At 39.7% G+C, this 26,786-nt stretch overlaps 3 protein-coding genes across 13 annotated transcripts in view; all 3 read right to left on the bottom strand.

Annotated features, from left to right (window-relative positions):
* LOC115583234 (serine/threonine-protein kinase 3/4-like) overlaps nt 1–17,236 on the bottom strand; it is a 28,562-nt gene extending 11,326 nt beyond the window's left edge. The window contains exons 1-9 of the mRNA XM_030419867.1: nt 16,805–17,236; nt 12,866–12,946; nt 11,466–11,594; nt 10,726–10,840; nt 10,448–10,612; nt 9,977–10,144; nt 9,680–9,817; nt 9,287–9,418; nt 8,626–8,839 (exon numbers count right to left, since the gene is read on the bottom strand). Coding sequence (XP_030275727.1) covers nt 8,626–8,839; nt 9,287–9,418; nt 9,680–9,817; nt 9,977–10,144; nt 10,448–10,612; nt 10,726–10,840; nt 11,466–11,594; nt 12,866–12,946; nt 16,805–16,848 — 1,186 coding nt within the window. The 5' untranslated portion in view covers nt 16,849–17,236. The remainder of the gene's footprint in view (nt 1–8,625; nt 8,840–9,286; nt 9,419–9,679; nt 9,818–9,976; nt 10,145–10,447; nt 10,613–10,725; nt 10,841–11,465; nt 11,595–12,865; nt 12,947–16,804) is intronic.
* A 1,274-nt stretch (nt 17,237–18,510) lies between these two features.
* Nucleotides 18,511–21,551, bottom strand: LOC115583297 (cytochrome c oxidase subunit 6C-1). Its single transcript, XM_030419983.1, has 4 exons — nt 21,435–21,551; nt 19,687–19,800; nt 18,825–18,957; nt 18,511–18,646 (listed from the first exon to the last, which is right to left on the bottom strand). The coding sequence occupies exons 2-3, from the start codon at nt 19,789–19,791 to the stop codon at nt 18,832–18,834; spliced, it is 231 nt and encodes a 76-aa protein (XP_030275843.1). The 5' UTR covers nt 19,792–19,800; nt 21,435–21,551; the 3' UTR covers nt 18,511–18,646; nt 18,825–18,831.
* A 1,030-nt stretch (nt 21,552–22,581) lies between these two features.
* The window catches only part of LOC115583228 (angiopoietin-1-like), a 93,548-nt gene continuing 89,343 nt past the window's right edge, over nt 22,582–26,786 (bottom strand). For 10 of the 11 annotated variants that reach the window (XM_030419841.1, XM_030419844.1, XM_030419843.1 and 7 more), the window contains one exon: nt 22,582–26,653. In XM_030419841.1, the coding sequence (XP_030275701.1) occupies nt 26,493–26,653 (161 nt within the window). In that variant the 3' untranslated portion in view covers nt 22,582–26,492. The remainder of the gene's footprint in view (nt 26,654–26,786) is intronic. The other variant, XR_003984320.1, reaches the window with a different exon arrangement.

Raw genomic sequence — 26,786 nt, 5'->3', positions numbered from 1 at the left:
ATTTCTGTGTAATCTGGCAGATATATTAAAGATGACAAATTTAGAAATGTTGGCTCTCCAGTCCCTCTGCTGAGCCACAGCTGATGAAGATTCACTCCTCTCGAGATGCACATTCACTGGTATCTTCAGCTAAATGCCCTAAAATGTATCATTCATGTGCACACAACTGGCAAATTTATGGAGAACAACAGTGCTGCCTGCCTGTTCCAGATTCTCCAGGTCTGGAGGCTGATGGGATGCCAACGGGAAACAAAAACAAAAAACTCATGAAATGCAACCATCAGATTCTAGTTCTCTGACATCAGGCTGGCTGTCTGGGCTCGTACAGATCTAAATAGAAGAACCAATTCTGTTCGCCCACATGTGGTCAGAAACTGTTTCATGTAACTTTAAACCTTTTTCCAAGGAAACAAAGCATCTGTTGACACTTCATGTGTGTGAGAATGTGTCAGCTTTGTGTATTCTGAGCTGGATAATGATGATTAAAAAGAAACTGTCCGTACCGTCGCATCACTGATCTCACTTGTGGCTCGGTTTATTTTCACTTGAGCCAAGAATCATTTTAAAGTCTGGTAATCTCCCGACTGTAAAAGTAATTAATGGCTGTTTATTCAAGATTTCTGCTGCCAGGTGCCTCCGCACCAGACTGGGCTGCCAAGAGCGTGAACTTTAGAGAAGCCATTGTTTAAGAAAACCAGTCACCATCTTCCCAATATGGTGGTTTTTTTCATCATAATCAGATAAAAAGAAGGTCAGAGACATAAATTCCTTGATCAAACATCTCTTTTATCTAGCTTGGTATCTGGTGTTGTTGGGAAATTCAAGCAATTATCTCACTGGTCAAAGACTCTTTCCAACTGTACTTCACATCCTTATAAACTGTGACCTGCTGTGCTTTGCTGGTTGCTATGCCAACCCCATGTGGAGGAAGCAAGCTGCTGAGCAGTGTTTTGCTTTGTTTTATGCCTTTGCATATATACATCCTTATGATATATTTCTGTCACATGTTTTGAACTGCTGTGTTGGTGTTCTCATTACTGTGATGATTTGTATCAGTGTCACACATCTTCAAGGGGAAAAAGGTTAATGGTGAGAAAAGCCCACGCAGTAATTAAAACGACATGATTTATGGTGTAAAAACATGCACGTAAACTTTCTGCACTGAAGATCTTTATAATTCTGAGAAAGGAAAGTTGCTGTTTCCATCGTTCTTTCAGCTAATCTGCCTGTTATGTAATTTGAATTACTAAGTGTTAACCAAGCTTCTGCTCAAACAGGCTTCTTATAAAAAAAAACGCAGTCACAACGTGAGTAAGTGTGAGACTGGAGAGTTTTTACATGGACTTGTGCACCACGTGAGGTTTAGAAACATGATTCTTCACTTTAAATTTCTGCCCCTTCCCTTTAAAGACATCGCTGACAACATTAGGTTGAAGATTTTAACACACACAAGGGACACTTGATTTGTTTGACCTCACATGGTGCTGGTGTAACTGTTTAAATATTCATAGGAACCACAAGGCAAAATTTAAATAAAATAAATCTTTGTGAGAATATAATCGAACACCTCCTGACACCAACATCCAGATTTGGTCTAAATTATTTGTATAAGAAACTTTCGACTTTTCCTCTCTACATCTGAACACAGATATCTTGACTGTCTTCTCTTTACACTTTATAGAGGTTTTATTAGTTATCATGCTTGTGAGCACTCTGCCTACATATTCTTATTTTCTCTCTTTGCTGCTGCTCGGGACGCTTTACCAACCCAACATGTGTCTATTTGACGTCCTGGGAATGAGACTCAACAATCAACTGTCTTTGTGGTGCGTTCAGGAACAGCTGGGACAAATCCTACTGATTCTACCTTTAACTTTAATTATATTAATATGACACGAGCTTCGGTTAGCTTTGACTTCGACTTATTTCTGTGATACTCTGAAAACATTTCAGAGCCTGTACTCCATTACTTTTACGGGAGCAAAGAAGCTGAATAAGTACTACTACTACTACTTTTTACCAGATTCTGTTTTTACACAAGCATCTGAACTTGTACTGGTGGAAAGAATCTTGGGAATTTTACCACTTCTACTTTTCCTAAGCGATGAAAAATATTTATATCTAATAAATCAAACTGAAAAACAAGAAAATCAGTGGGTAACGTGACAAACAGACTGTTGAGTGCGGGGAAGAGAGAAGAAATGAGGAGAGATGTAGATGCAGAAACTGCATTAATACTTTTATGTGACCTTTTCTCATGCTGGAAGTGAATTTGCCATTTTTTCCTCGCAGCATTTGTTTGAGCAGTAAACAGAGACAGAAATAAAAGATGACGGGAGCTCGATGATGCTTCAAAACTCAAGAGGTTGATTCAGATTTGTGATGTATTGATTTACCAGCTGAGCCGCTGCCACACTACATTCGTCTTTTTCAAATGAAATCATCTGTTTGATAGATCTCATTAAGGCATTCGTCCTTCTTCTACATTCTGACAGCAGATGGTTCAGACTGCATGATAAGTGTACGGAAAAGAGTAGTTTTACAGGAAGAGAATTACCGCTCTGCATTACATGCCTCCGCAAACCAGGCAATTTGCTGTTTACATCCATGTCCGTCCAAACTCATAAAATATGTAGAGAAGACTTTAAAAGAACTTCATAAAAAGTATTAAATGTAGTTCTAGGTGAATGGTAGTCGTTGTGAAAGTGACATGTATGATTCTATTGAATAATTTACAGTGAAAAAACAGCATGTCTTCACTTAAAGTCTATTTTTACAGAAGAGTATAGAGGACTGAGAGAGCTTCATCACATGGTGCAACGACGATCACCTGGAGATCATCATCAGCCTGACAAAGCTTTAAATGTGGATGTTGCTGCAAAGAGACTACACACCCTGCAGCACAGAAGATCTCTACAATCAGCAGAGGTTGTTTTCTGGTTTCTTTCTTCCTCACAAAACAAGACCTTTGAGGAAGTACTCTCGGGCTTTGGGGAAACACTGGGGACTTTTTTTTTTTTAAAACTGCTGATCAAATGCGAAAATAATTGACAGATAACCCAACGATGAAGAAAACAACAGACAACATGGCTCTGGACACAGCCACGAACATGACAGACTCATTTAAATATTAAACTGCAGCTGGGTGATTAATCACAATGTAAAACTGTATCAGACACTAAAAGGTCTGAAAAGGCTTCCTGATCAGCTGATTAGACTTCTACCAAAAGGAGCAAACATAAAAAAAACGAATATAAACCAATGGTAAAAATATTTCCATCATTATCGTTAGTCACCCACTGACAAGACCATCGCTCTGCTCGCTCTGCTCGTCTCTCTGCTGTGCCTTTTTTCCGACCAATCAGACCAGATGTCACCTCACAGCGGTCTCATCCCTGTGGGGAGTTGGCGTTGTTGTGTTTACTTCAATTAAAAAGCCTAAATGTTTCCTTATCTCGGAGGAAGATTCTGGCTTAAAATGAAGATGGATCCAGTGCTACAAAGACATCCAGAGTGAGTCAGATGAGGCAGAAGATTTAATGACGCAAATAAACGATGCGGTGGACGTCTTTATCCCGACAAACTACAGACTGCTGATGGCATTAGTGTATATCGTTTGTTTCCAGGCCTCAGTAGGAGGGAAATCTCCAGCAGCGTTAATGTTTTGTTCTGCAGCCTCTAAACCAGGCTGAACATAAACCACAAGTTTACAGGAAAATAAAGCTTTTATACAGTTTGAACTTAAAATGAAGGCCGAAGCAGAGTGGACCCCGGAGAGGACGACCATCTGCTCCTTCTCCAAAACAAAATTAAACTTTAATAGAGTAAAGCGATGTGAGCGCTGAGCAGGTACAGAGAGCCATTAAATCGTTTTAACTCGAGAGTAAATGAAAATACACTACTGTATTTATATTCAGTGTGTGTAAAAAATCCACTTGTTTGTTCTTGTTCTTGTCTCATCTACACTTGAGACGGTGTAATGACAACGCAAAGCTTTACGCATTTCAAGATTAGAGAACATTGTTAAGGCTCAGAAATGGAAAACTCAATTTAAATAATTCATTTATGTCAACATAATGTTTCCATCAACATGAATCTCAAACAACAAATGGAAAGTTGGAATCACTTCACTTGAATCTGCTGTTCATATAATGTTTGAGTGAGACAGAGAAAAGAAGAAATGTGTCCATATTTGGGTTTTTGTTGCTGATGTTTGTGTCTGTGTCACTGCTGGAGAGAACAACAGAAGACATTTTGAAATAAAACCCTAAAAATATCATCTTGTAACTAGAAAAGAGTGTTTTGGCGTTAAAGAAGAACTAATGTCCTGGTATAGAGTCATTTATAAATCACAGATCTTGGCAACATCACAGCTCCCTACTTCTTCTACAATGGATAAACACATTTTCTGCTGAACATCAGTAGGAAAAAAAGCTCTAACAAGAAACCCCTACTTTTAGATTTACATCAAATCAGACCTTTAGAGATCTGTCAAGCTATTTTTAAATATGAGGTTTTTAAACCCGCATTGAAGAAGAAATGTGAGGTAAAAATACTGCGTGATGTGAAAAACACAGGTTTATGCCAGTGTCCTGAAAACAACCAGAAGTCAGTTACTGTAGTTTTTTCCTGCATAGCACAGTCAGCCACGATCATTTCCTACAGGTAGCATGCTAGCTAATGAGTGCATGTGAGCAGTTCCACTAACAGAGACTGGAGGCCTTTCAATACAGCAGCCGAGGTATAGCAACAAGTTGCAAAAGGAAGGAAAGGCTCAAATCATTGTGGAAACATTCACAGAGACTTTGATAAGTGAGATTTAAGAGAAAACAGTGCAGTGTTCCTGGGAGCGGTCTGGAGGGAGCGCACAAAGTAGGACTTTAAAAAAACTCTTTAAAACTGTATTGTCAGATGATCAAAGTTCACGATAGCTGTTGGAAAAATACCTCTGTGTTCTGTGGTGGACTTTAAGGTTAGAGTTTCATATTTGAATATCCTGCTGGATGCATTTGTCAATTAATTAACTTAACCCAATTGTGAATGATTTAGAGAAGCAGTGCAGCAGACAATGACAGATGACTTCTATCAAGGACTTTAGTCAGTGAGGGTTAGAGGCTAATCAGTGTAAATTAAAAGGCTTTCTATTATTCGGAACCATTAGAGAGGATCAATAACTTATCTAATATCTTATCTCAATCCTCAAGGCTCCTTCAGCATCAGATTGTGGTCATTAGTTTGTGACACACACACACACACACACACAACTTTGTAGAAAAGCACTCAGGCAGCACAGACATTACACAACAGACACACACGCACACACACACACACATTACACAACAGACACACACGCACACACACACACACACATTACACAACAGACGCACACACACACTGAACTGAAGGGTATCTGGGCTCTAATGTAATTATGATCTCTAAATGTTCCTGTGTTAATGTCGATTGAACTGCCAGCAGTTGAGATCGATACTAACTTAATAGTCAGACATCAGACAGGAGACAAAGTGTGTGTGTGTGTGTGTGTGGATTTAGGAGTATGTGTTTTAGAGACTGAAAGACTTTTGAGTGTGTGTGCGTGTGCGTGTGTCTCTACATGGATGCATCTCTCGGCATGTTCATGTCGACTGTGTTGGTCTTAAAGGAACAGTTCACCCCAGAATCACAATATGTAACGTTCCTCTACGTGTTGTGCTGTTTATCCATTTAGAATGTTTTGGGATATCGTCCACAGAGACGTCTGCCTCTAATATAGAGGAACAACATGACACTCGGCTTGAGCTGTACAAAGCTTCAAAAAATAATACGGAAAAACTGAACATCAATGTCTTTTTCCAGATTATCTTGCGCAAGTGTGGACTCCACCTGTATGTTCGGCTCATCACATGGTGGTTCTGTCCTTATAACTTCAGACTATTTTGACGGTTTTGGACACTGCAGGGCGTCCACATGCTGCCTATTCCTGTCAGTGTTCATAACTACTGCAAGGCTCCAGTGACTTAAACATAAATCTCAATAGATGCGATGTAGGCGTTTTAATAATCTGACATAAACTTTCACAGTAGCTTTGTTTTCATCAGCAAACTAAAACAAACATCAGCTGTGTGCATTACTGGAGACGCACAGGGCAAACACACACACACACACACACACACACACAGTGCTGTAGTGTCTCATTGGGGTTAATTCTTAGTACATAAAAACAAACACATAAAATACACCCACAGGCTGCCAGCACTGATGAACAAGAGAGTCCAACTCTTATTGAGACTCCAAAAGCAGCCAATACATCCAACGCTCACAACTCCCACACTGCAAAAAGACTCTAACAGACTGAAGCAGCACCAACACATCTCTGAACAAATGACACAGTCCAGCAGAAGGTAAAATATTCACTGTATTAAGTGGGATACTGACAGAAGTTTATGAGTCACCATATTTTTGAACAGAAGTTGTTTCTCATTCAGGCCCTCAGGACCACAGCTGGTTTATTATCTGTCCCAGTAGTTATACTGATTATATTCACTCGTCCTCCAAGGATTAAAATAGTCAATCAAAGACGTGTCCCAAATTAGGAGATCTACTGATCATATCTATTAAGTATTAAGATTTTATCAATGAGACATAGCAGATTGCTTTCTTCATATTTACACATTTACAGTTATTTTTTGAGTACTGACCAGAACTTAGTGCACTACCAGTAATGAGCATTGTTGGTGTCAACACAAGTCAACTTCAGTTCTGCTGTTTACTGACTCGCTCTGTGTGTTAATGCTGAGGAGCTCAGCAGAAGAGAGGCCACAACACTGTGATAACAAATTACACCACAACTCTAAAAAGCACAGATAAAAGAAAAGTTAACGTCGGAGTGCATCAATGCTGCTGTGTTTCATGATTTAGCCCCGGGACACGTTTAATGTCGGGTTTCAGTATCCATCCCTGCAAGTGTTTGCATTAATTTGGCCTGTCACTGAATATAAATCAGTAAAACTGGACATTACGTTAATGTGTAAACCACAAAGCCAGAGTTTGTTTCTGTAACAGCCCGGAGAGCTTATTTTACAACAAAGGCTGATAACAGTGTTACACTGGAAACAATCATTTTAAGTTTAATCACATATTCATGAGACTTCAGCCCGCTGAAAGAAAACACCAGCCAGATTTTCCAAATTGATTAGACTCTGATTCACTAGACTGAATTGATTTAATTTCCAGTTATATCAACATCAATCCAGTTTCCAGGGATCTTTCAGTCACAATACAAATTTTGACCGGATATGAGAGAAATCTGAGGGAAATAATACTGTAAATTGTTCGAGGATGCATTATTCAAATATCACTAAAAAGAATTGAATCAAACAGTTTTTGAGATTTGTGGTCAAAATCTGCCCACAGAGAAATTAATGGGATATTGCTATATTTGTATCATCTAATTATTAAAAGAAAGTAACAACAGATGCAGGTTTATGTCTTCCAAGATGGGAAAATAAGAAAAAATTAGAACCTTTCCAGTTTGACACAACTGCTGTGGCCATCTGCATATTGATTTCTGAGTTTACGAGGTGCATTCAAGTGCAGATTAATGCAACATGAAGTCCCTGTGATGAAACTTACAGAGACAGACAGCAGGGATTTACTCGCCAAAACATCTACCTGAATTTTGTGCTTAGGACCCTGAATCACAAATAAACAGGAAGAGGACATATTGAAAGATCACTATTCCCTATTTCCTATAAAAGGGACAACAAAAACAACTCTGGAAGTCAACAGCTACTCTCACTGGTGGATGAAAGCATTCATTTCCTGTCTTGTAGCACATGTACAAGATGATACAGTGAAAACAGACACACTACAGTTGTCCACCAGTTCACCATCAGTCAGTGAACCCTCCTCTTCAATGTGACGGTCTTACTGTGACCTCTAGTGGATAAAACAGGAACTCAGCAGCTGCACTTGTTTTCTTGAAGATTAAATGCAGATGAACAACAAGCAGCTGGTTCACAGAATCATTCTACTCCAGAATGATGAAAAGACTTTATGTCAGAAATGTTAAACAGTAAACACGGTCAATCAATGAAACACTTTCATAAACAACATCCACTTCAAATCACTGAGCATGGTTCTCATTGGCTGCTCATTGCTCAACAACTACAGTTCTCATTTGTGGAGCAGATCCTCCTTAATAAATCACCAGGATTCATCATGTCAAATATGTTAATAACTACAGAACTCATTGGGTAACGTGTCTGATATGATCCGAGCAACTCAAAACTGTGTGGGTGTGAATCCTGTGAGACCAGTTGAAGGTTTTTTCCTCGATTTGAGGATTTCAAACACAGTTTCAGTCTGTGCGGAGGCTCAGATGTGGTGACAATCAGCTTGTGTCCACACAGTAACTATGTTTGAATGTAGCGTCAGCATGTTCCTCATCAGCTGGTTCCTCTTACACTTTGTTCAGTTAACTGGAAGCCAGTTCCTTGCTGTCTTGGTCACACATGATGACCTATATTTGTGTAACACATCTCTACATGTTTAACTCTATAGAATATACATACTGTAAGTGACGGACACACATTATGCGTATGTGAGTGTACTTTAAAAAGGTCTTACTTTTCATAGTACCAGCTTCTTCCTCATCATCATCATCGCCAGAGTTGATGACCATGGTGCCCAGCTGTGACTGCATGGTTCCAGTGTCATCGTGTTCGATCATAGTCCGAATCGTACCACCCAGTGAACTCGCTAACGAACCAGCAGCCCGGATGGTTCCTGAGTCGCCTGTTCCCGCCCGCACCATTGTTCCCTGGTCCACCTCGTCCTCATCCTGAAACGCAGCGGCAGAGGTTAAAGAATTATTAAACACATGTCAGGACGGCACTTATCATGTTCATGAACACACTGTATTGTATTCATAGAGCTTCTACTTCTGTATCAAACCTTGTAAACCCACATTAAAAGATTTTCATTCAAAAAGTCCCTGATGATTCTCACATAAATGATTTTTTAGTTTTTGCTGTTTTGAAACCTTTTTGATTGTTTTAATTTACTTTCTGGTTCCATTTCTTTGTGACTGCTCTGTTTTTATTTCATTATAAGCGACAAGATTTAATTTATAATCTGATCCTTTATTTTTGGCTTGTTTGGCCTTTTCTTTTTTTTTTGGAAACTTTTACATGTGGTACGTTTCCTGAAGAAGAAAAGTTACCACTTTGTTATTTGGATCCCAATAAGCTTTCACAAAGTCCATTTCAAGTCAAACAATGTTACGTACTGAATTTTCATCATCATCAGCTTCTAGCTCTCTCTGTTCTGCCTCCTCTTGCTTCTTCAATTTGATCTCCATGGCGTCTGTGATCAGGGCTCTGAGGATGGAGTTGGGCTTGGCCGACTTGATGAATGGATGCTGACGTGGAGAAAGACAAAGAATGGCCAAGAAAGATTTAAGTCAAGCTGCACACTAATAATAATACAAGCAATTATAGTAGCATCTGAGGCCGCATTTAATGCCTCTTAAATACAGTAAAATGCAATTGAGATATTGCCTTTCACTGAGATGTTCCATCTTTAAAATGAACCTGTTCTCAGAGTTTATAACCGAACTGGCTGGCAAATGCTGCAGCTACTGTCAGTTCAGGCTGAGAGGAAGAATTTCACACTGTATTACCTGTAACAGCTGTGTGGCGGTCGCCCTATTTTCTGGGTTTTTCACCAAACACTGGCTGACAAAGTCTCTAAAGGACTCGGACCACAGATCCGGGTTCCTGAACGTTGGAGGAGGGTTGGTGGGGATCATGAAGATGGCCTGGAAGAGGAAACATTATTCAGTAAACCCAGAACTAACGAGGGCATCCACAGAGAAACACTCAATGTAAATATTACACTTTTCATTTCTTTCAGGCCTTTTGTCTTCATAAAGCAACTCTTTCAGTCATACACAAACAAACTGTACAGACTCTCTCACCCTCATGGGATGTATGTCAGCGTAAGGCGGCTTCCCCTCAGCCATCTCTATAGCTGTTATTCCCAGAGACCAGATGTCGGCCACACAGTTGTAGCCGATCTCCTGTATGACCTCTGGAGCCATCCAAAACGGCGTGCCGATGACCGTGTTTCGCTTCGCCATCGTGTCCTGAGGAACAGAGGTGGAGACAGGGAGAGATGGAGGAGGGATGGTTAAATCCAAACTGAACATTATAGATTCTATAGATGTCTAACTCTCTTACAGAGAGAATGCTTATAGATCAAGAAAGCACAAGGAGGTTTATAAAAATCAGAATTGACTCTGGAACCTGATCTTATTCAAAATAAACACCTGTTCTTTTCATTAGCTCATTATCTGCACTGATACTGATTCAGTATCTCAAGCTGGAGTTAAACGTTTGCATAAATTGTGTCGTAGTTCAGTCCTATATAATCGTTTTAATTCACTCACTGTGAGCTGTCCAGCAACTCCAAAGTCAGCCAGTTTGGCCTGGCCCTCCGTGTTCAGCAGGATGTTTCCTGCCTTGATGTCTCTGTGGATTTTTCTCATGAAGTGCAGATACTCCAGACCCTTCAGAGTCGACTGCACGATGGTGGCTATCTCCTCCTCTGTTAGCTAAAACACACAGACACACAAACACATACACGTCAGTACATTTACACAAATACTCCATGATCTAAACAAACTGTGTGAGTGTAAGTGTGTTTAGTGTGTGAGTATTATATCACCGTCTTGTTGCGTATTCGGATGATATCGGACACTGATCCTGCTCCACAATACTCCATAACGATCCACAGGTCACTGTTTTTGAAGTAGCTGCCGTAGTACCGCACAACATGTGGGCTGAACACAAACACAGATTAGACTCAGGATGATACAGATGATTCACTCAGCCAGTTCAATATCCAAGGATTTTTTTGTTCGTTAACTTAAGAACATTTTCATCCAGCCTTCCACCACACTGTCCTCTGGGGTAAGTTTATTTTTATTGCAACAAGGCAAATAGGCAAAGTGGTTTACATAAAACATAAAGGGCATTAAAGAAAAGATATTCTGAAAGAACAAGGCAATATAAAAAGAGGACAGAGTGCAGTCGAAGATGTGGAGAAATAGCCCCACGTTTAATTTAAAACAGGCAGCTGCAAACAGAAATGTTTTTAGACGGAGCAGACCTCCACTTTGTCTTCTCCACAGACAGCTTCACAATCTTTCATGTCTGTCTTAAAATAATAATCAGCTGCTCATATTAACATCACATAAAACAAAGCTTCAGCATTCTGAGTAAGTCAAATAAAGTCCACATCTTTGAAGGTGCCATTTGCAAAAAATGTTGATATTTGAGTCTCATTTCAACAACAGCATCACAAAAGTGCCATTAATTTCATATGACCAACTATAATATTTTATAATATAACATAGATGTGTGTTTGTTTAACAATACATATATATTCGCATAAAGCATGTGTACCTGTTGCACTGCTGCATGATGGAGATTTCCTTGATGATCTCCTGCAGGTCAGACTCCACAGGAACTTGTTTGATGGCCACAATCTCCCCGGTCTCTTTATAATGAGCCTTAAACACACAGCCATACGAGCTGCAGACACACAAAGACATTTCATTTGTTGTGTTAAATGTTTGTGTTACCTGTAAATTAACCTGCGACCAAAAAGAAAAATGGCTGGTCATGTGCAATATACTCAGAAATGTAGATTTATTCTTAGATTTCTTTGTTGAAATACAAAAGCCTACATCTGTGATAACTTTCTTGTTCTTTCACTACAACACGCAAAGCTGGATGCTAAAATAATAATTACAATTTAATCATGTTTTAATTATTAAATACTAAAGACATCTGGTGTGGCGTTAGTTGATTAAATGTTCACCTAATTTGTTATTGCCGTTATCGTTCCCGACCCCTGTGCTTTAATATAAATAAATGTTAAATGGTAAATCTCTCTATGTCTTTACAGCAGAAACAGGTTGAATCATCTGCAGAATCGCAGATGAGATGCTCAAACAGACGATGGATGCTTGTAACAAATGCTTGAACGTACAAGAGAAAAGACTTTAAGGTTGATGACAGAACCTAAATGCCTTTATAATGTCAAGTTCATCAGGTCACCATCATTCACACTTATAGTTAATCATGTTGCCATCCCAGTATTTGTCAAAATAATTAAAATATAATTATCATTACTTCGGTTTTGTACGATATCGTTCTGCCTCCTGCTGTGTTACACTTTGCTTTATAATCATGAGGAAGTGACGTCTGTCAGCTGTCAACATCTGTCACTTCAGATGTTCTTTCCTGAAGCCGATTATTCTCTTATTTCACACATCTTTAGTTTGTTCTCACCTGACAAAAAGAACTGAGAGGGAGAAAATGATCCAATAATCAACTTTAAACTTAAGTGGTGTGATTATTAGTCTCATTACCACGAGTGTGGCCGATGCTTGTTTTATGATGCAGAAAGAAACTACACACAGAGTCTGAGTTATATTCACTGGGAGGTTATTAAGTAGAGCTAGTTGTTCAATACGACAAGTGTATCACACACACACAGCCACAGCGTCAATCAGCCGCTCAGAACAGGAAGTGCGTTGAGAAACAGGATATGAAGAGGCAATGTTTATGTTGATGGCACCAGAGAGGTGGAGCTGAACAAAGAGGGAGAAGAAACGAGGCAGAAATCGAGAGAACGGGTCACAGAGAAAGTGCGGAGGAGAGAAAGAGGAAATAAAAGCTGATCATTTAAATACAGACAGGAATGTGGAGACACAAGCGTTCACATTTATCAGAGTGTGGGAGTGTTGATCCTCCGTGTCGCCCGTCGTCTTTACCAACACTGAGCCGACGTGACTCACCCTTCACCCAGCTTCTCCAGGACATCAAAGACTTCCTCTGGCTGCTTGGTGAGACTGTCCTCGCTCAGCTTCTTCAGCTGCCTGTGAAGACAGAGAGACGTGGTTGGAGGTGGTGGAGACAGAGAGGAGGGAGACGGAAGAAGAAACTGAAAGGTTTCAGTGTGAATACTTCAGGGTGTGGCTGCTGTTAGTCTCATCGATAAATCTGCTGTCAAGTCCCTCGATTCATTGATTAGACGGGTGTTCTGTTTTGTGTGGCCAACAATACAAAACCCAAAGAAGAACTGTTTGCACGCATAAAATAAAAGAAACACATTTTTACATTTGAAAGGTTGGAACCAGAGAATCTTTGGCATTTGTGAGCATTATAGAAAAACAAACGAGGCCTCTCGCATGCTGACTTCTTCAGTCTCCACATGAAGCTGATTGGAAAACATAACACTCTAACTGGATACTTGATTTTCTCAGAAGCAGACCTCCAACAGTTCAGATTGGCAGTCACACGTCCTCTACATTAGTGCTCAACACCGGAGGCCTTCAGGACCGAGTGCTGAGCCCCTTCTGTTCACACTGTACTCTCACGACTGCACTCCCACACATCAACAGCTCTATTGTGAAGTATGCAACGACTACACCATCATCTGTCCAATTACAAACACTGATACGAGTTCACATCAGGAGTAAATCAACTATTTTGCAAGCGGTAATATATTGACGTACTGCTCTGCTGTAACATGAGTTTGCAGTAAAATAGTTTGAGATCTCAGAATGCTGATATTTTAGGAGTCACTGCAGCTATTTCTGTTGCCAAACAGTCTCCATGTGAACAGTCAGTATGTGCCAGCTAAACAGACGAGAACCAGGCAGAATATTTAATTCATGCTGTTATTTTGGGTGCAGCCGTCCACCTTTACTCTCTCCAGGAATGTGAGCAGAGCAGTACTACAGAACATTTCCAGATTCTCCAGTTTGATGAGTCAGGACAGAAATAGACTCAGTACACTCACAAAAATAGATCCAAATATGTCCTAGATGCAGCTTGCGGCAAACTATTCTTGGTATGACGACAGGAAGAGAGAAAGAAATATTTAATTATGTCAATAATAATCAAAGACACAAGACCAAACTGCTGCTCCACCAGGAAGATTTCTTAAGCTGTTTGTAAAGCTCGGATTTATTAACGATTTTATTTTTCTTGCTTAAAATTGAAAAACTGAAAAGCTATAAAACACAACGGTCATGAAGCCTCAGTCCGTCTCAGTCACTCCATCTGTCTGTCAGGTGGTCACTTTATAACCCAGCTGCGTCAATACGACGTTCTTTGAAGCCTCTGGGTCAAATCTGATCCGTTGCCCAGTGTGGCCGAACGCTGAGCTGCACAGTGTTTCAACCTCAGGCCGCAAACCACAGAAGAGACAGCGCTGAGCATTGAAATGCTAATCTACCGTAGCAGCCCACAGTTTGCTTTTCAAGTGGACTCTGTGAACTTCTACAAATGTATGTGTGGATCTGCTGTGGCTGAAACTACTGGACGCACCAAATGTTTATACTACTAAATATAAAAACGTCCAGTTTCTTTAGAGTTTCTTTGGCTACTTTTTTTTTTTTTCTAAGACCGTCTATTTGACTTCAAGAATTCAGTTTCATTTCTACTGATCCGACTCTACATTTACTGCTTTTACTGCTATCAAAACCTGAAAACACCAGAAATCTCCTTTCCATACATGATGACTTCAGAGAGCAGTCAGAGGCACAGCGACTGATCAACTGACAGTATGAAGATCTTGTGTTGTGTTACAGCTGCTGACTGACATTGTGTGAAGTGAGAGATTCAATACACCTTTTATTAAAACTGGTAATGTAGACTGTTTCAGGGCACAACCAAAGTAAATTAGTTGATAATACCTAAATATTCAACAACAAAAAGGGGCTGAACTGATATAAAAAACCCCAACATGAAGTCAATGAGGAAACACTGCGATGACTGAGTTGACGTGACAACAACAGAACAGAGTGTTTTACCGGCATCCTCCTGATTAATGGACAGAATAGGAACTCTTCACTTCCTTCTGTCAAACAAACGCATTCTAAACTAAACAAACTGCAGGAAGACCAACTGCACTAAAATGGTTTTAAAAACAATTACGTAACTGTGCATTAAAATATTATGCTCCAGGGGGAAAAAAGCAGAGGTGCTGTAACAAATAACAAAGGCCACATATCCAATGAGTGTTTCATCTGCCAACTACATTAATCATGAGATGAGATGAGTCATGACACAATGACTTCAGGTGAGATAAACCCTGAGTGGAGCTGCAACTAATGATTATTTTAACATCTAATCAAGATAAACCAGATATCCAGTTTACAATCATTATAGCTACAGCCACACGGATATATCGTGAGGCAGATATCTGCCTAACAGATTAATCGATAGCAGTGTAAAGTATATGTTGTCAGATATTTTTCATTGAAAATAAAAACTATTAGAATCACGATGAAGTGACGTTTGTTGAGATCTGCACCAAACAAACACGTTGTCTTATGTCTCATGAGGGAGTAACGAATTCTGATTTAAACACAGTGACTGAAATGCAGTTTTTTGGGGGTTTTTTTTTGGCAGTGATCCCTAAAATGTGATTAACAAACATTTGTGACAAAGATATATCTGAGGGAGGATATTTTACATCTTAATATTTAAACTTGTATCGTCTAAAATGACATGAGTGCACAGAAAAAATAAACTTATACTGGAATTTAATCATTTTAAATCAACTAAAGCATCTTTTTCTTCATTTTGTCCTTCAAACACAGAAGTTTCTACATCTGCCGATATCTACAACACAATATATAATTGTGTTTGGCCAGTTGAAGCCAACTTGATGATATTTCGATTAATTGCAGAGCCCTAAAATTATCATCAACACAAATAAACAAACTCTCAACAGGGTTTTAAAGTCAGTATAAAGTGTTTCTACTCTTGTCTGACATTAATGTGAATCAGGTTTATTTCCTTAATAATCCGGGGAGTGGTGGAGCACAGACATGACAGCTGACTTAGTCACACACAGGAGAACAAAGTGACACATTACAGAGATTATAAAGTCTCACTTCAGTTCACTAACTGAACTCAGCTGTTCTGTTTTTAACCAAAGTCTGTGAACTCTTTCCAGCGGCCTCATTTCTCTGTGTGGTCTCTTTCCTGTCGTCATGTAAAAACCCACCTGACAACCTGTCTGAGCCCACACACACGTGGTGACGAAGGCTGATGGAGAGCATTTTATCTGATGTGTGTTGATTCAGTTAAACCTGTCGAGATTAAAGCAGCTGAAACCAGATTTACACACAGCGGTGAGGCTTTAAATGGGATCAACCAGGCTTAGATAGTGACAAAGAGACTGGATTAGACACAAGAGATCAAAACACTGATACTACAAGAAGTGGACTCGTGGATAAATGTTTGTTTGTATGTCTATTTAAGAAAAGAAGAGGAAGAAGGTAAATGCAGGATTACAGAAATTAAAAGCCTCAGACTGGCATGAAAACCAATATTGTTGTGGTTCTGTTATTATCATCAGAACAGCTGTATTACAGTTACAATGAAATAAAAGAAAATGGATCCAACTCACTGATCAGTTAGGCTCGTGAACTGACTTAAATTAATTGACGACCCCTCAGACTACAGATTATAACTCAGCAAACTGAGTAGTTAAAACAAATTGTTTAGATGATCCAGTTTCACATTAATCTCACATTAACGTTAGTCTGTTTCCTCTGAGTGTCTGTTATGTAACCGTTAGTGTCGATCTAACTCACTCACAAGCTAGTTTCTGTGAGCAGCTATGAGGCAGAACTTCACTCAAACGTCCAGACAGATAAAAATCAATGAGGATGTCAAAAATCGAGCCGTTTGTTTTCATTCTCATCTTATCGTTTTACCTGCGAGGGTGATTCCTCATCTGCACTCCGCTCTTATTCTCCATGTTGTCCTCTTCGGTTCGCCCCAACAGTCCTTTGAATGATCACAAACTTGACCGTCAACGTCTCGAAGCTAACAGTCAGTTAACAGACCAACGGCTGCTAGCTCGCGAGGTGGCTAGCAGCAGCTAGCCGAGCAGCTAGCCCGCTGTGTTACAGCAGCGTCCGTGCTGCTGCCGCCTGGTCGCCTCGAAAAACACCGCGTCCGTTTATCATTTTGTGAAACGAGGTCTACACGGTACGAAGTCTTCACCCAGCTGCCGTTTCCTCGCCGTTGGGTTCATCCTCCTCCCGTGTCTGGACAACTTTGGACTTGTTTGACAGACCGCTTGGCAGCCGCTGTGACATCCAGTTGAAGGAACCAGGAAGAGTCGCGAAGAAGAAGAAGAAGAAGAAGAGTGGGCAGGAAGGCGGGCCGAACAAAGGCTGCAGTACCGGACGGCGGCAGCAGGGGGCGACACACACACACACACACACACACACACACACACACTGGGAAAACAGCCATTAATGGACTGCAGCCCTGTTCAGTCAGAATCAGAACCAGAATCTGCTTTACTGTCCAAGTACGAGTACACAAACAAGGGATTTATCTCCAGCTAGGTCTGCTCTCAATGTACAGGGAACAGTTTTTTAACATAAAGTAAAAATACATAAATAAATCATTGAAATTAAGACTAATATGTACAAGATAGGATAAAAAAAAAAGGCCTAACCAAACGGATCAGAACATCTCGGCTCATACAGATTCACACAGGCAGGCAGTAGATTACACAACCTACAAACATCATCTTTAAATCAGGATTCACTCACATCTACACATTAACATGAAAACACATTAAAAGTAAGCATGTTGTTCAGTTTCTCTTTATATTTATCAGGGATTGAGGCAGTTCATATCCCAAATTGTATTTTTCTGCCTGTGTACAATTTTGCGTTGCACATCTTTCTCTCTCTTACAGACACTCAGGATTTGAGGAAGTCAGATTTACTTTGTTATTTTGAGGTTATCCAAGTAAAGTCACTTTGAAGTAGGAAGTCACTTTGTTTCTTGTGATTTTCCTTCTGCTTCAACAGCCTGGATTTATGCTTTTTAATGAAATAAGACTGTTTTCATGCTCATCAACATCCATAATTAATGACCGAACTATGACAAAAGGGCCAGAATGAGGTTTTGTAAGTTTATCGTCACTGAGGAAAGAAAGCCAGAAAATATTCAGATGTAAGAATCTGGAATCAACTTCAGAGGATTTTATTTCTAAAGAAACACTCAAACAGATATTTGGAGATTAATTTATTGGTTCACAAATATATCAACTCTATTACGATTTTTATTTTACTTTACCGGTACTGGTTATCATGGTAAAAAACTCCACAATATAAAAATAAGTATCTACTTTATACCAATAATATAATATATGGAATTAAGACACAGTATTTGTCAGTTCTGCACAGCCTGTATGTTTCTGTTCTACAAACCTAAAACTAGTTTGGTTCAAATATTTAAGAAAATGCCCAAGTAGTGTTTTTATACACAAACATACAGCTGTAACACACCAGCAGTCAGCATTTCAGGCTAACATGATAGTTTTCATTACTAATGAATTACAATACAACAAGAGAATATCTGGAATAATGTTTTAAAAAGAAGAAGACAGAGACAGAAGGCCGTTACATTAATAGAATATTTTATTTAGAGGAACAAAACAGCATAGCGATGTTCGCATCTAACCAGTAAATAACATCCAAGGGGGCGAGAGGGAATTCATCCTCAGACCAGGAATGAACGACAAGGAACAAGAGCTGCAGGAAGAAAACATGAAGACACAACAATTAAAACTACATGTTGACGTGTTTATAACACCAACTATACAATCTGTCGCCACTGAGCAACACGTATAAGAGGTTCTTCTTAATGTTGCACAGAAACCAAGTTTACTCTCAGTATTTTTTAAGTTTTGTGATCTGTGGAAACACTCACAGCGGGTTTACTCCTCAGAGGGCCGCACACTCTCAAAGATGCCAGCTTCCCTCATGGCGTTGAACTCTTTGGTGGCATCGTACTGCTTGTAGAAGTCAGCGTACGCCTGTTTCCTGGGCTCTGTCACTGCGTACTGAGGGGAACAACGGACATGTCGGTTTATTCACTGTTTAAACTTGAAACCTAAAGAGAAAGCTGACTGTCAAGACAATCATTTATAAAGAGAACATCTGTGAACAGAGTTTTAGTCTTCGACAGATTTCAGAGTGTTCAGCTTTCATTTTTTCAGCCCTTTAAGATCTGTTACTGTGACAGGTTTAAATAAAGACACGGTGTGTTCATGGGCCTCAGCCATCTTGTGCAACACCAACAAACATTTCATTACTGGATGAATATTGGATATAACTAGACCTGTGACGATTTGTCCACCAAGTAATAAGTAAGGTCTGTTAAATCCAGTTGTGGGCTGTTGGTTGGACAAAAGAAGAAATTTAAAGACATGGTGACAAGAATTTTCCAATTCAAAATAATTGGAAATCTGCAGATGAATCGATAATAAAATAACCTTTAGCTGCATTGTAGAAATACCTCTGCGTGTTTTACTTTCCAAGTCATCACCACCAACTACAGCTGTGAAACTACAGAGTTGCACTGATGCCTCTCTATCAGCAGCCGGGTTTACATGGGGGCAAATTACATTTTTGAAAAGGTTTAACTGTCCAAGTCATCACCTCCAACTACAGCTGATAAATGAGTTCCTAAGTCTAGATTCCTTCTGGTCCAGACGCTGATTAGGTGACATTTTTTAATCACAACAGCTTCATCAGAATGAAGCCTGTAGTGTGGATTTGTCTCCTCTCACCTTGAATGCTATCGCAGCCAGGAGTGACAGAGAGAAAGCGATGGGCAGGTGAAACCTCAGACGCTTTCCCAGCATCCCCCTCATCAAAGGCTTTTGCAGAGACATGATGGATCACTAGGAGGGGAAAAAAAGGAATACAAATGGGTTCTAATCAATCATCATGACATCACTCTAACTCTTGAAATCAGGGTCAGCACTGAAAGACTGTAAAGCTGAAATTAAAACCAGGGCAAATATCTCATTCACAGGTTAACTGCATTCACCACACACACCTGTATAGCTCGAGTAATGATGCAGTCAATCTGAAATTTATTTCTATGTGACGTCAAGACAAATTCACTTTGTACATTAATGCTGTCAAGATGTTTTCACAAGATGTTACGCCTTGTTATATTTCATTTTGCAGACTACAACACCGCTTTCTACCATACAATAAAGCATTTAAAAATCAGCCTCTCATTCATCCCAACACACACAGAGACACCATGCAGGGTGCAGGTTGGTCCATCAGAAACATCTCAAGGTTAAGTGTGTCATATTTTCATGTGCTCCTTTATTTTCTATTATCTGCCCTTATTATTGACCATATCATCTGATTATCATTCTAGTGCATCTGACTGAAGTCTCCAGTTGTTTTCTGGCAAAATCAAAGGTAGTTAATGTTGTAGTTTATCCTGTATGCAAACTATAAAATATTCAAATAATCATTTAAGGGATCCAGAGATCATAAATATACATTTAATCTACATCCTGCAAATGTAATGCTCTTCATAGTTGTATATTATCAAGAATCATGTTGTCTTTTTCAGATAAGATAGTGCGACAAAGCCTCTAGAGGAGTGACGTAATATCACAAAATCATGGATGAAATTGTTCATTAATAATAACTGAAACTGGATTTTCATTGTGACTTTATGAAAACATTCAGACTCTGACTCGAAGGTCAATTTAACTCCACTAATCTCGAAGTATACCAGGCTCGTTTTCAAAAATACTGTCTTCACTGTTTGACTTTACTTCTTAGATTATTCAGACATTTAAAGGAGACTGTTAGAGATACAGATATTATCAATAATGGCCGACATAAGTCAATCAATGTGTCCCTGCAGGCAGACCGCCATCAGACACCGCTGCCAAGTCAGGTCAGCAGCACACACATACACACACACACACACACACACACACACACACACACACTATCGTGTGACCTCTCTGTAGCTTTACTTCCTGGAACAGGTCTGTGTTACACTGTGGTGTCACACATAATATATAAACATTATCAAGGATCTTCACTCAGCAGCAAAGCTAAGTTAAAGAATAGCTGTGACAAAGGGTCAAAATAGCGTAATGTCATTAACAAGATAAGACAGAAAACTACTTCCTGCCTTGATACAGAATAATTTACCCCTGAAATGACATTAAGGGCCAACAGCATTAGCTAGACACCTTAACCAATATCCTCCACACATGTAACAATATCGTTTACACTAACAGATTAATTAAAAAGAGGAACGAGCTGTCAGTTAGCAGTTAGCATATAGCCAACGCAGGGTAACGGCAACACGATAAGCTAACGTTAGCTAGCTCTGTGCAGCTAACTGCTAACCGAGCGGCGACTTGAAAGGAAAGCGGCAAAATGCCGGGAAAACGGTAAAAGCCAGGAGTCGATATTAATCTGAACAATCAACACTTTGTAATATTAAATCAAACTGAAACATTCGAATTGTGGTATTTTAGAGGATACTCACAAGTTGGACTCACGACCTTCACAGACACCGCTAACACAGTTCAGCTGCTTTCTCTGTACCGGAAGAGACTCTACCGGAGCCGCGGAAGGACAAAATTAAGTCACGTGAAAGCGAAGTCAGCCAGGGCAGATGAGGTCAAGGAAAGCGATGACATGCATTTAATAGCACAATTCACGTGTTTAAAACGTGACAACAGCTGTTCAGAGCAACAATACTTATTAAGAATATGGCTCAAAACTAAACACGGCGCTGTTATCCTTATAAGCATCTTTATGTGTATATTAAGAGTTTGTAAACTATCAGAAGGCGCTATTTTAAATCATTGAGCTATGATTCAAGAACATCATAGTAAGTACAATACTGGATTAGGGCCTTTATTTATTTATAAATTATTTTGATAGTGTCTGGAGGACTTTAACTGCACTGTTAAGACACATTTATCACACAGAAGCACTGAAAACTAAATGTGTAATGTGTTGTAGTAACACAGTCTGACCACAAGAGGGAGGCAGAGTGGCGCACAACTGACTTCTCATAACCTCAGTTCTGCTCACTTTATATGACATCTGTACAGTTTGTGTTAGGGTTAGTTTGGATTATATGTTTTTTGCATTTTTTAAAATGTGAATGCTAAAATAGAGGACAAAACAGGAGATGGCCAGTATAATCAAACCAGATATTTGCTTGATTATATTATTCCCTCTCATCAACAATCAGAGACGTGTTGATGGAAACCTCTTCACCATTCATCTTCTGCTGACAACTGATACTAATATGTTACAAATTCATAACTTCTGGTACTATTTTGCCTCTGCAAAATCTCTTTGCTGTTAATCAAACTGTTGGTTGTAGTTTGAATAACTGCAAAAAACACCTGACAAGTCCTTTAAAAGGTATTCCTGAAGACTATCTTGATAGCTGAAATGATTTGGGGGAGGAGCTGAAATGTAATTAGAAATATGACAAATGATAAGAACACAATACTGCATAACGTTAGTGTTCTGTAGCTATAGAACAAAATGCATTTGGTTATTTTAAGGCACTTATATTTCCTTGAGAAAATAACATTTGTTCAAAATTACGTAAATATATCAGATAAATTATTAGTGAGAAGCTGTGAGAAGAAGAAACAGTGACACATCACACCTGTAATACCACCTTAGACAAGCTTTATTAACATATTTTATTGTACAGAATTCTGCAGACTGTTCACAGCTGAGTGGACAAGCTTTGCTACACATCGCAGTAAATAAAATAAAATATGTTTAAACCTGAAAAGTTGTAATTTGTCGATGCAGTTTGCAGTATTTAAAACGGCTTCAACACAACAAAACACTGTAACAACGAGAGCAACGATCATTCAACTCCATGTGTCCTAAACCTCACCACCCTCCGCTCCTTAAAGTGCATTTTAATAAGATGAAGGACAGACTTGTTTATTGTGACAGAAGACCTGCAAAGACGTTTATAGGCTGCAAATACAAAACTGTATTGATGACCATGTAAAGGAGAATGTTGCAGAATAATAACATGAAGAAAACTTTGGCTGCTTTGCTTTGTTTCTTTTCTTGTTTCTTCCTTTTAACCTTTTAATCTGTCAATATTTATAATCCCCAGAAGGAGGCGACTCCACAGGTTTTAAAAATAAGTCTGAATGTAATTTTATGAAGAAGTGACTGTACTTCTCTCTCGATTCATCACCTCAGTAAACAGTTTTCCTAACGACTTTATGGTCTCGGTCTGTAGTTTCAAGTCTTCTTCAACACAGCTTGATGTTCATTTATCCTCCCCGGCTCCACCCTGTCATCCAAATATGGTCACATATATGTCCAAAAAGCCAAGATGGCGATGTCCGTAATCATTAAGGTTTCAGTACAGTCGCCCACAAACCAACAGGTGACATCACAGTAGGATGTTAGCATTCCCATCCACACAGCATTCCTCATTTTCAACCCTTTTCTTGCTGTGCTCCAGAATTGTAATTTTCTCATTAATACAAATATTATGGGTTTAGTTTAAGACCAATCAAAGGTCATTTTACCGTCACATCCTTGTATTTACTCCATTAATCTGTGACGTAGGGTCGTATGGAGTCAAGAGTGTTGAGGATGAGCGATTCACAGTTAACTCAGAACATCACCCTCTTTAACGCAGCCTGATGTCAGCAAGTGTGGATGTTAGCGTTTAGCTCCAAGCAGCGAGGTTCATACAGCTGCTAGCAGGATTATAGTTTACTTTCATCTGTTTATTTCTTGCATTCATGTATTTATTGTTGACATTATTGACATTGTAAGACAAGCAGAATATTAGATGAATTAATATAAAATCATTCATGCTGAAGTTGGTTTCTGTGACCTTCATCAGACCAGAAATATCTGCACTGGGCTGCTGGTTCTTTAACAGTTATACACTATAATGGAACACTGACTGTCTGTCTGTCTGTGTGTAACAGAGTCGCACACTGAGTTCAGGTATTACACTTTGGTACCGATTACCTGCTAATGATACACGAGTTATAACACGACTCCTCTGTGTTTCTCAGTTTTCTGGTCTACTTTTTGTCACAACATAAAATTCTGTTTGTGAAATTTCTGTGTCTTTAATTTGCATATGTGTGTGTGTGTGTGTGTGTGAGAGAGAGACATACAGTTTATATGATAACAAGCTCTAAATAAAATCAACATGTCCCATAACTCATCTCATGTCTGTGAGTGTCATCAGAGTGTGGCTGCGCACGCTGAACAACACAGAGTCCTGTGACTAACAAGGAGACGATCAGATTCAGACTGTTTGGATTAGGAAGATAATTAAAGCAACATTTCTGTTTCAGCCTCGACTCTCTGCTTTCATTTCTCCTTTTGTTTGTTTCCCTCTTTCTTTCTCATTGTTCAGACTTTTAACATAGAGCAACTGAGTAAAGATCATTTTTAGCGTTTTGTTTCTTCCTCTTTCTTGATAAAAATTCAGAGACTTCAGTTTATTGATCAAGATTCAAAGTGTTGTTGTGTCAAACCTCTGGCATGCTGTTCAACAATGCGATTACATCTCCTCATAAAAATTCAGCCTGCTTGCCGTTTCTCTGCTGAACAGTAATCAAAACCATAATGTCCAATGTGTCTCCATCTACACGTCCCGTCCTTGAAATATTCCACTGTTTCCTTTGTTATCTACGAGGCCGTTAGCTCTCGTTAACAGTAAACACAGTAAGGAGCGTACGAGACGTCATTTGTCCTCTTGGCTGATCTTAAACATCCGCAAACTGAAACCATCAGTGTGGATGTTTAGTTCAAAGAAGGAAATCTTCAGACTGATCCTCAGTGAAGCTTCGATTCCAAAGACATTCACACACCACTTCCACCTTCCACACGTAAAAAAGTTCATTATTATGCAGGAAGATTAGAAGTTAGACGATTGGCTTCATTAGAAGATGCCAAATTAAAAGCATCAAGCTGCTCAGTTATCCACATATCCATCACTTTATAATTGCATTATAACCTGTGTGTATCAGAATTCTCACTTTTAAATCTTCAGCCACTTTAGTTTTATACACAATGAAACAACAGCTTCAGCTCAGGTCCATATAAACATCCTCGGTGCTGTTAACTGTTATTATTCTCTTCTTCCATTTGTTTTTTGTACATCACAGACACAGAGATGATCCACACTGATCGTCTGCATCGGAAAACTGAAGCAACAGAAAAGTAAAATGTCTGGAGCCTGAACTTCTTCACTTCACATCCTCTGCAGGATATTTCCACCGATGTTGAACAGCTTCCAGTTCATGCACCAAACAGTTCATGCAGGTTTTCTTTGAGCTGAAGCACGAACCACAGTGGGCACATTCTCCATCCTCTGTCGATGATGCATCCTTTATTACAACGGTACAACTCTAAACTGCTGGAATCACTGGTTAGTTTGCTTGAGGGTTCAACCACCAGAGCTCACTCGATGGAAAAGGTTTACATGTTCGTCTGATAAACTCTCCTTCAGGGCTCATGACCGTAATATTCGTCTGGATGTCCAAACTGGTTGCGGTGGTTTTGATTCCTACAGAGTTCGTATGGTAGGGAGAGATGTTTTAGGGTGATGGAGGACAGCATGATATGATTTTATGTGACCAAGATGTGTCTTAAGACATTTTTCAGCAAAACCAAATCGCCACAAACTGTTGGCCAAAGAAGAACTAGACCCTGATTACCAGCTGAAGGAGTCAAAGAGGAATGTTCTCATGTCAAATGTGATAAACTTTGTGGTTACAGACTGCAGAGGTGTTCTGAAGTCTGTGAATCAAACAGTGTCTGATCCAAGAGATGTTTCAAAGTCATTAAAGGCTGAACCACGAAGCTGCCAGTGTGCTCCATCAGAGGTTAAATGACGTGGGAAACACCGTCCCTTCACACTCCACCAACATCAGGACTGGGGGACACAGTATCTGATCATCTCAGTAATTCAGTGACACCCACTTCCTGCAGTGATGAGTCGGCTGTGTGGAGATGACAGTCGGGTCTGAAGTCTCTCTCTCTCTCCAGCTCTTTCATTTTCACACGACATTTTCTCAGTGTTTTGTTAAGTACAAACAAGTGCAACACTTTGAACGTCGTCTTGGAGACATCGCCTAAAGACGTGCACTTTTATCTTCATACTTATTATACAGTCAAGTCTCCTTCCTGTCTGATGGCCGGCTGTTCACTTCACCTTCATGTGGCTGTCTGGGGCGGATCGTTGACTAATCAAAGGGTTGGTGATGGATAAAAGTGCTAAATGAAAGCAGCTTTTCAACTATAAAAACATTTACCTTGCAACAACTTGAGAACTTCCACAAAGGATATGAAGACAAAGTTTCAAAGAGGAGACATGAAATAAAACAAAACAGCATCCTCTGAAGTCGTACCGAGGCGGAGGGTTTTGTTTGAAGCTGCAGGACTGTACCATCGGGGCAGTGGAGTGGAGGGTCAAACCATCACGGAGCTGAGAGGGTGTTTCACATCATCAGGACGGGATTTTGGAGTTGCGTTGACAGCCATTGGGTCGCACCATCACAGAGGTGTAGGGGTGTTGTTAGAAGTCGTAGGGTCGTACCATCATGGAGGTGGAGCGCAGGGAGTAGCTGGGGCCTCTGAAGTGGTGCCACTTGATCCCGTTGAGCTTCCTGATGTTGTGGCCGACCGTGTAGTAGATACCGTTCAGGTTGGAGAAACCACAGGCGTCAAACCACCAACCTGACGGAGAGACAAAGACAAGGAGGGAGACGAGTCGTGTGAGACGAGGAGGGAAGAAGAAGAAGGAAGGTTTGACTTCACAGTTTTCATTGCTGGACCTGAGGGAAAACTGTAGATGTGATTATTCTTATTC

This window comes from Sparus aurata, chromosome 6 (genome assembly GCF_900880675.1).
Source record: "Sparus aurata chromosome 6, fSpaAur1.1, whole genome shotgun sequence".
In the NCBI taxonomy this organism is placed as follows: domain Eukaryota; kingdom Metazoa; phylum Chordata; class Actinopteri; order Spariformes; family Sparidae; genus Sparus; species Sparus aurata.
This window is presented reverse-complemented; position numbering and strand designations above follow the sequence as displayed.

Excerpts from the sequence above, each read along its gene's own strand:
- LOC115583297 (XM_030419983.1), bottom strand. The coding sequence starts at position 19,791 with ATGTCTCTGCAAAAGCCTTTGATGAGGGGGATGCTGGGAAAGCGTCTG. Across the intron at positions 18,958-19,686 it reads TGGCTGCGATAGCATTCAAG|TACGCAGTGACAGAGCCCAG; the intron begins GTGAGAGGAGAC and ends TGTTCCCCTCAG.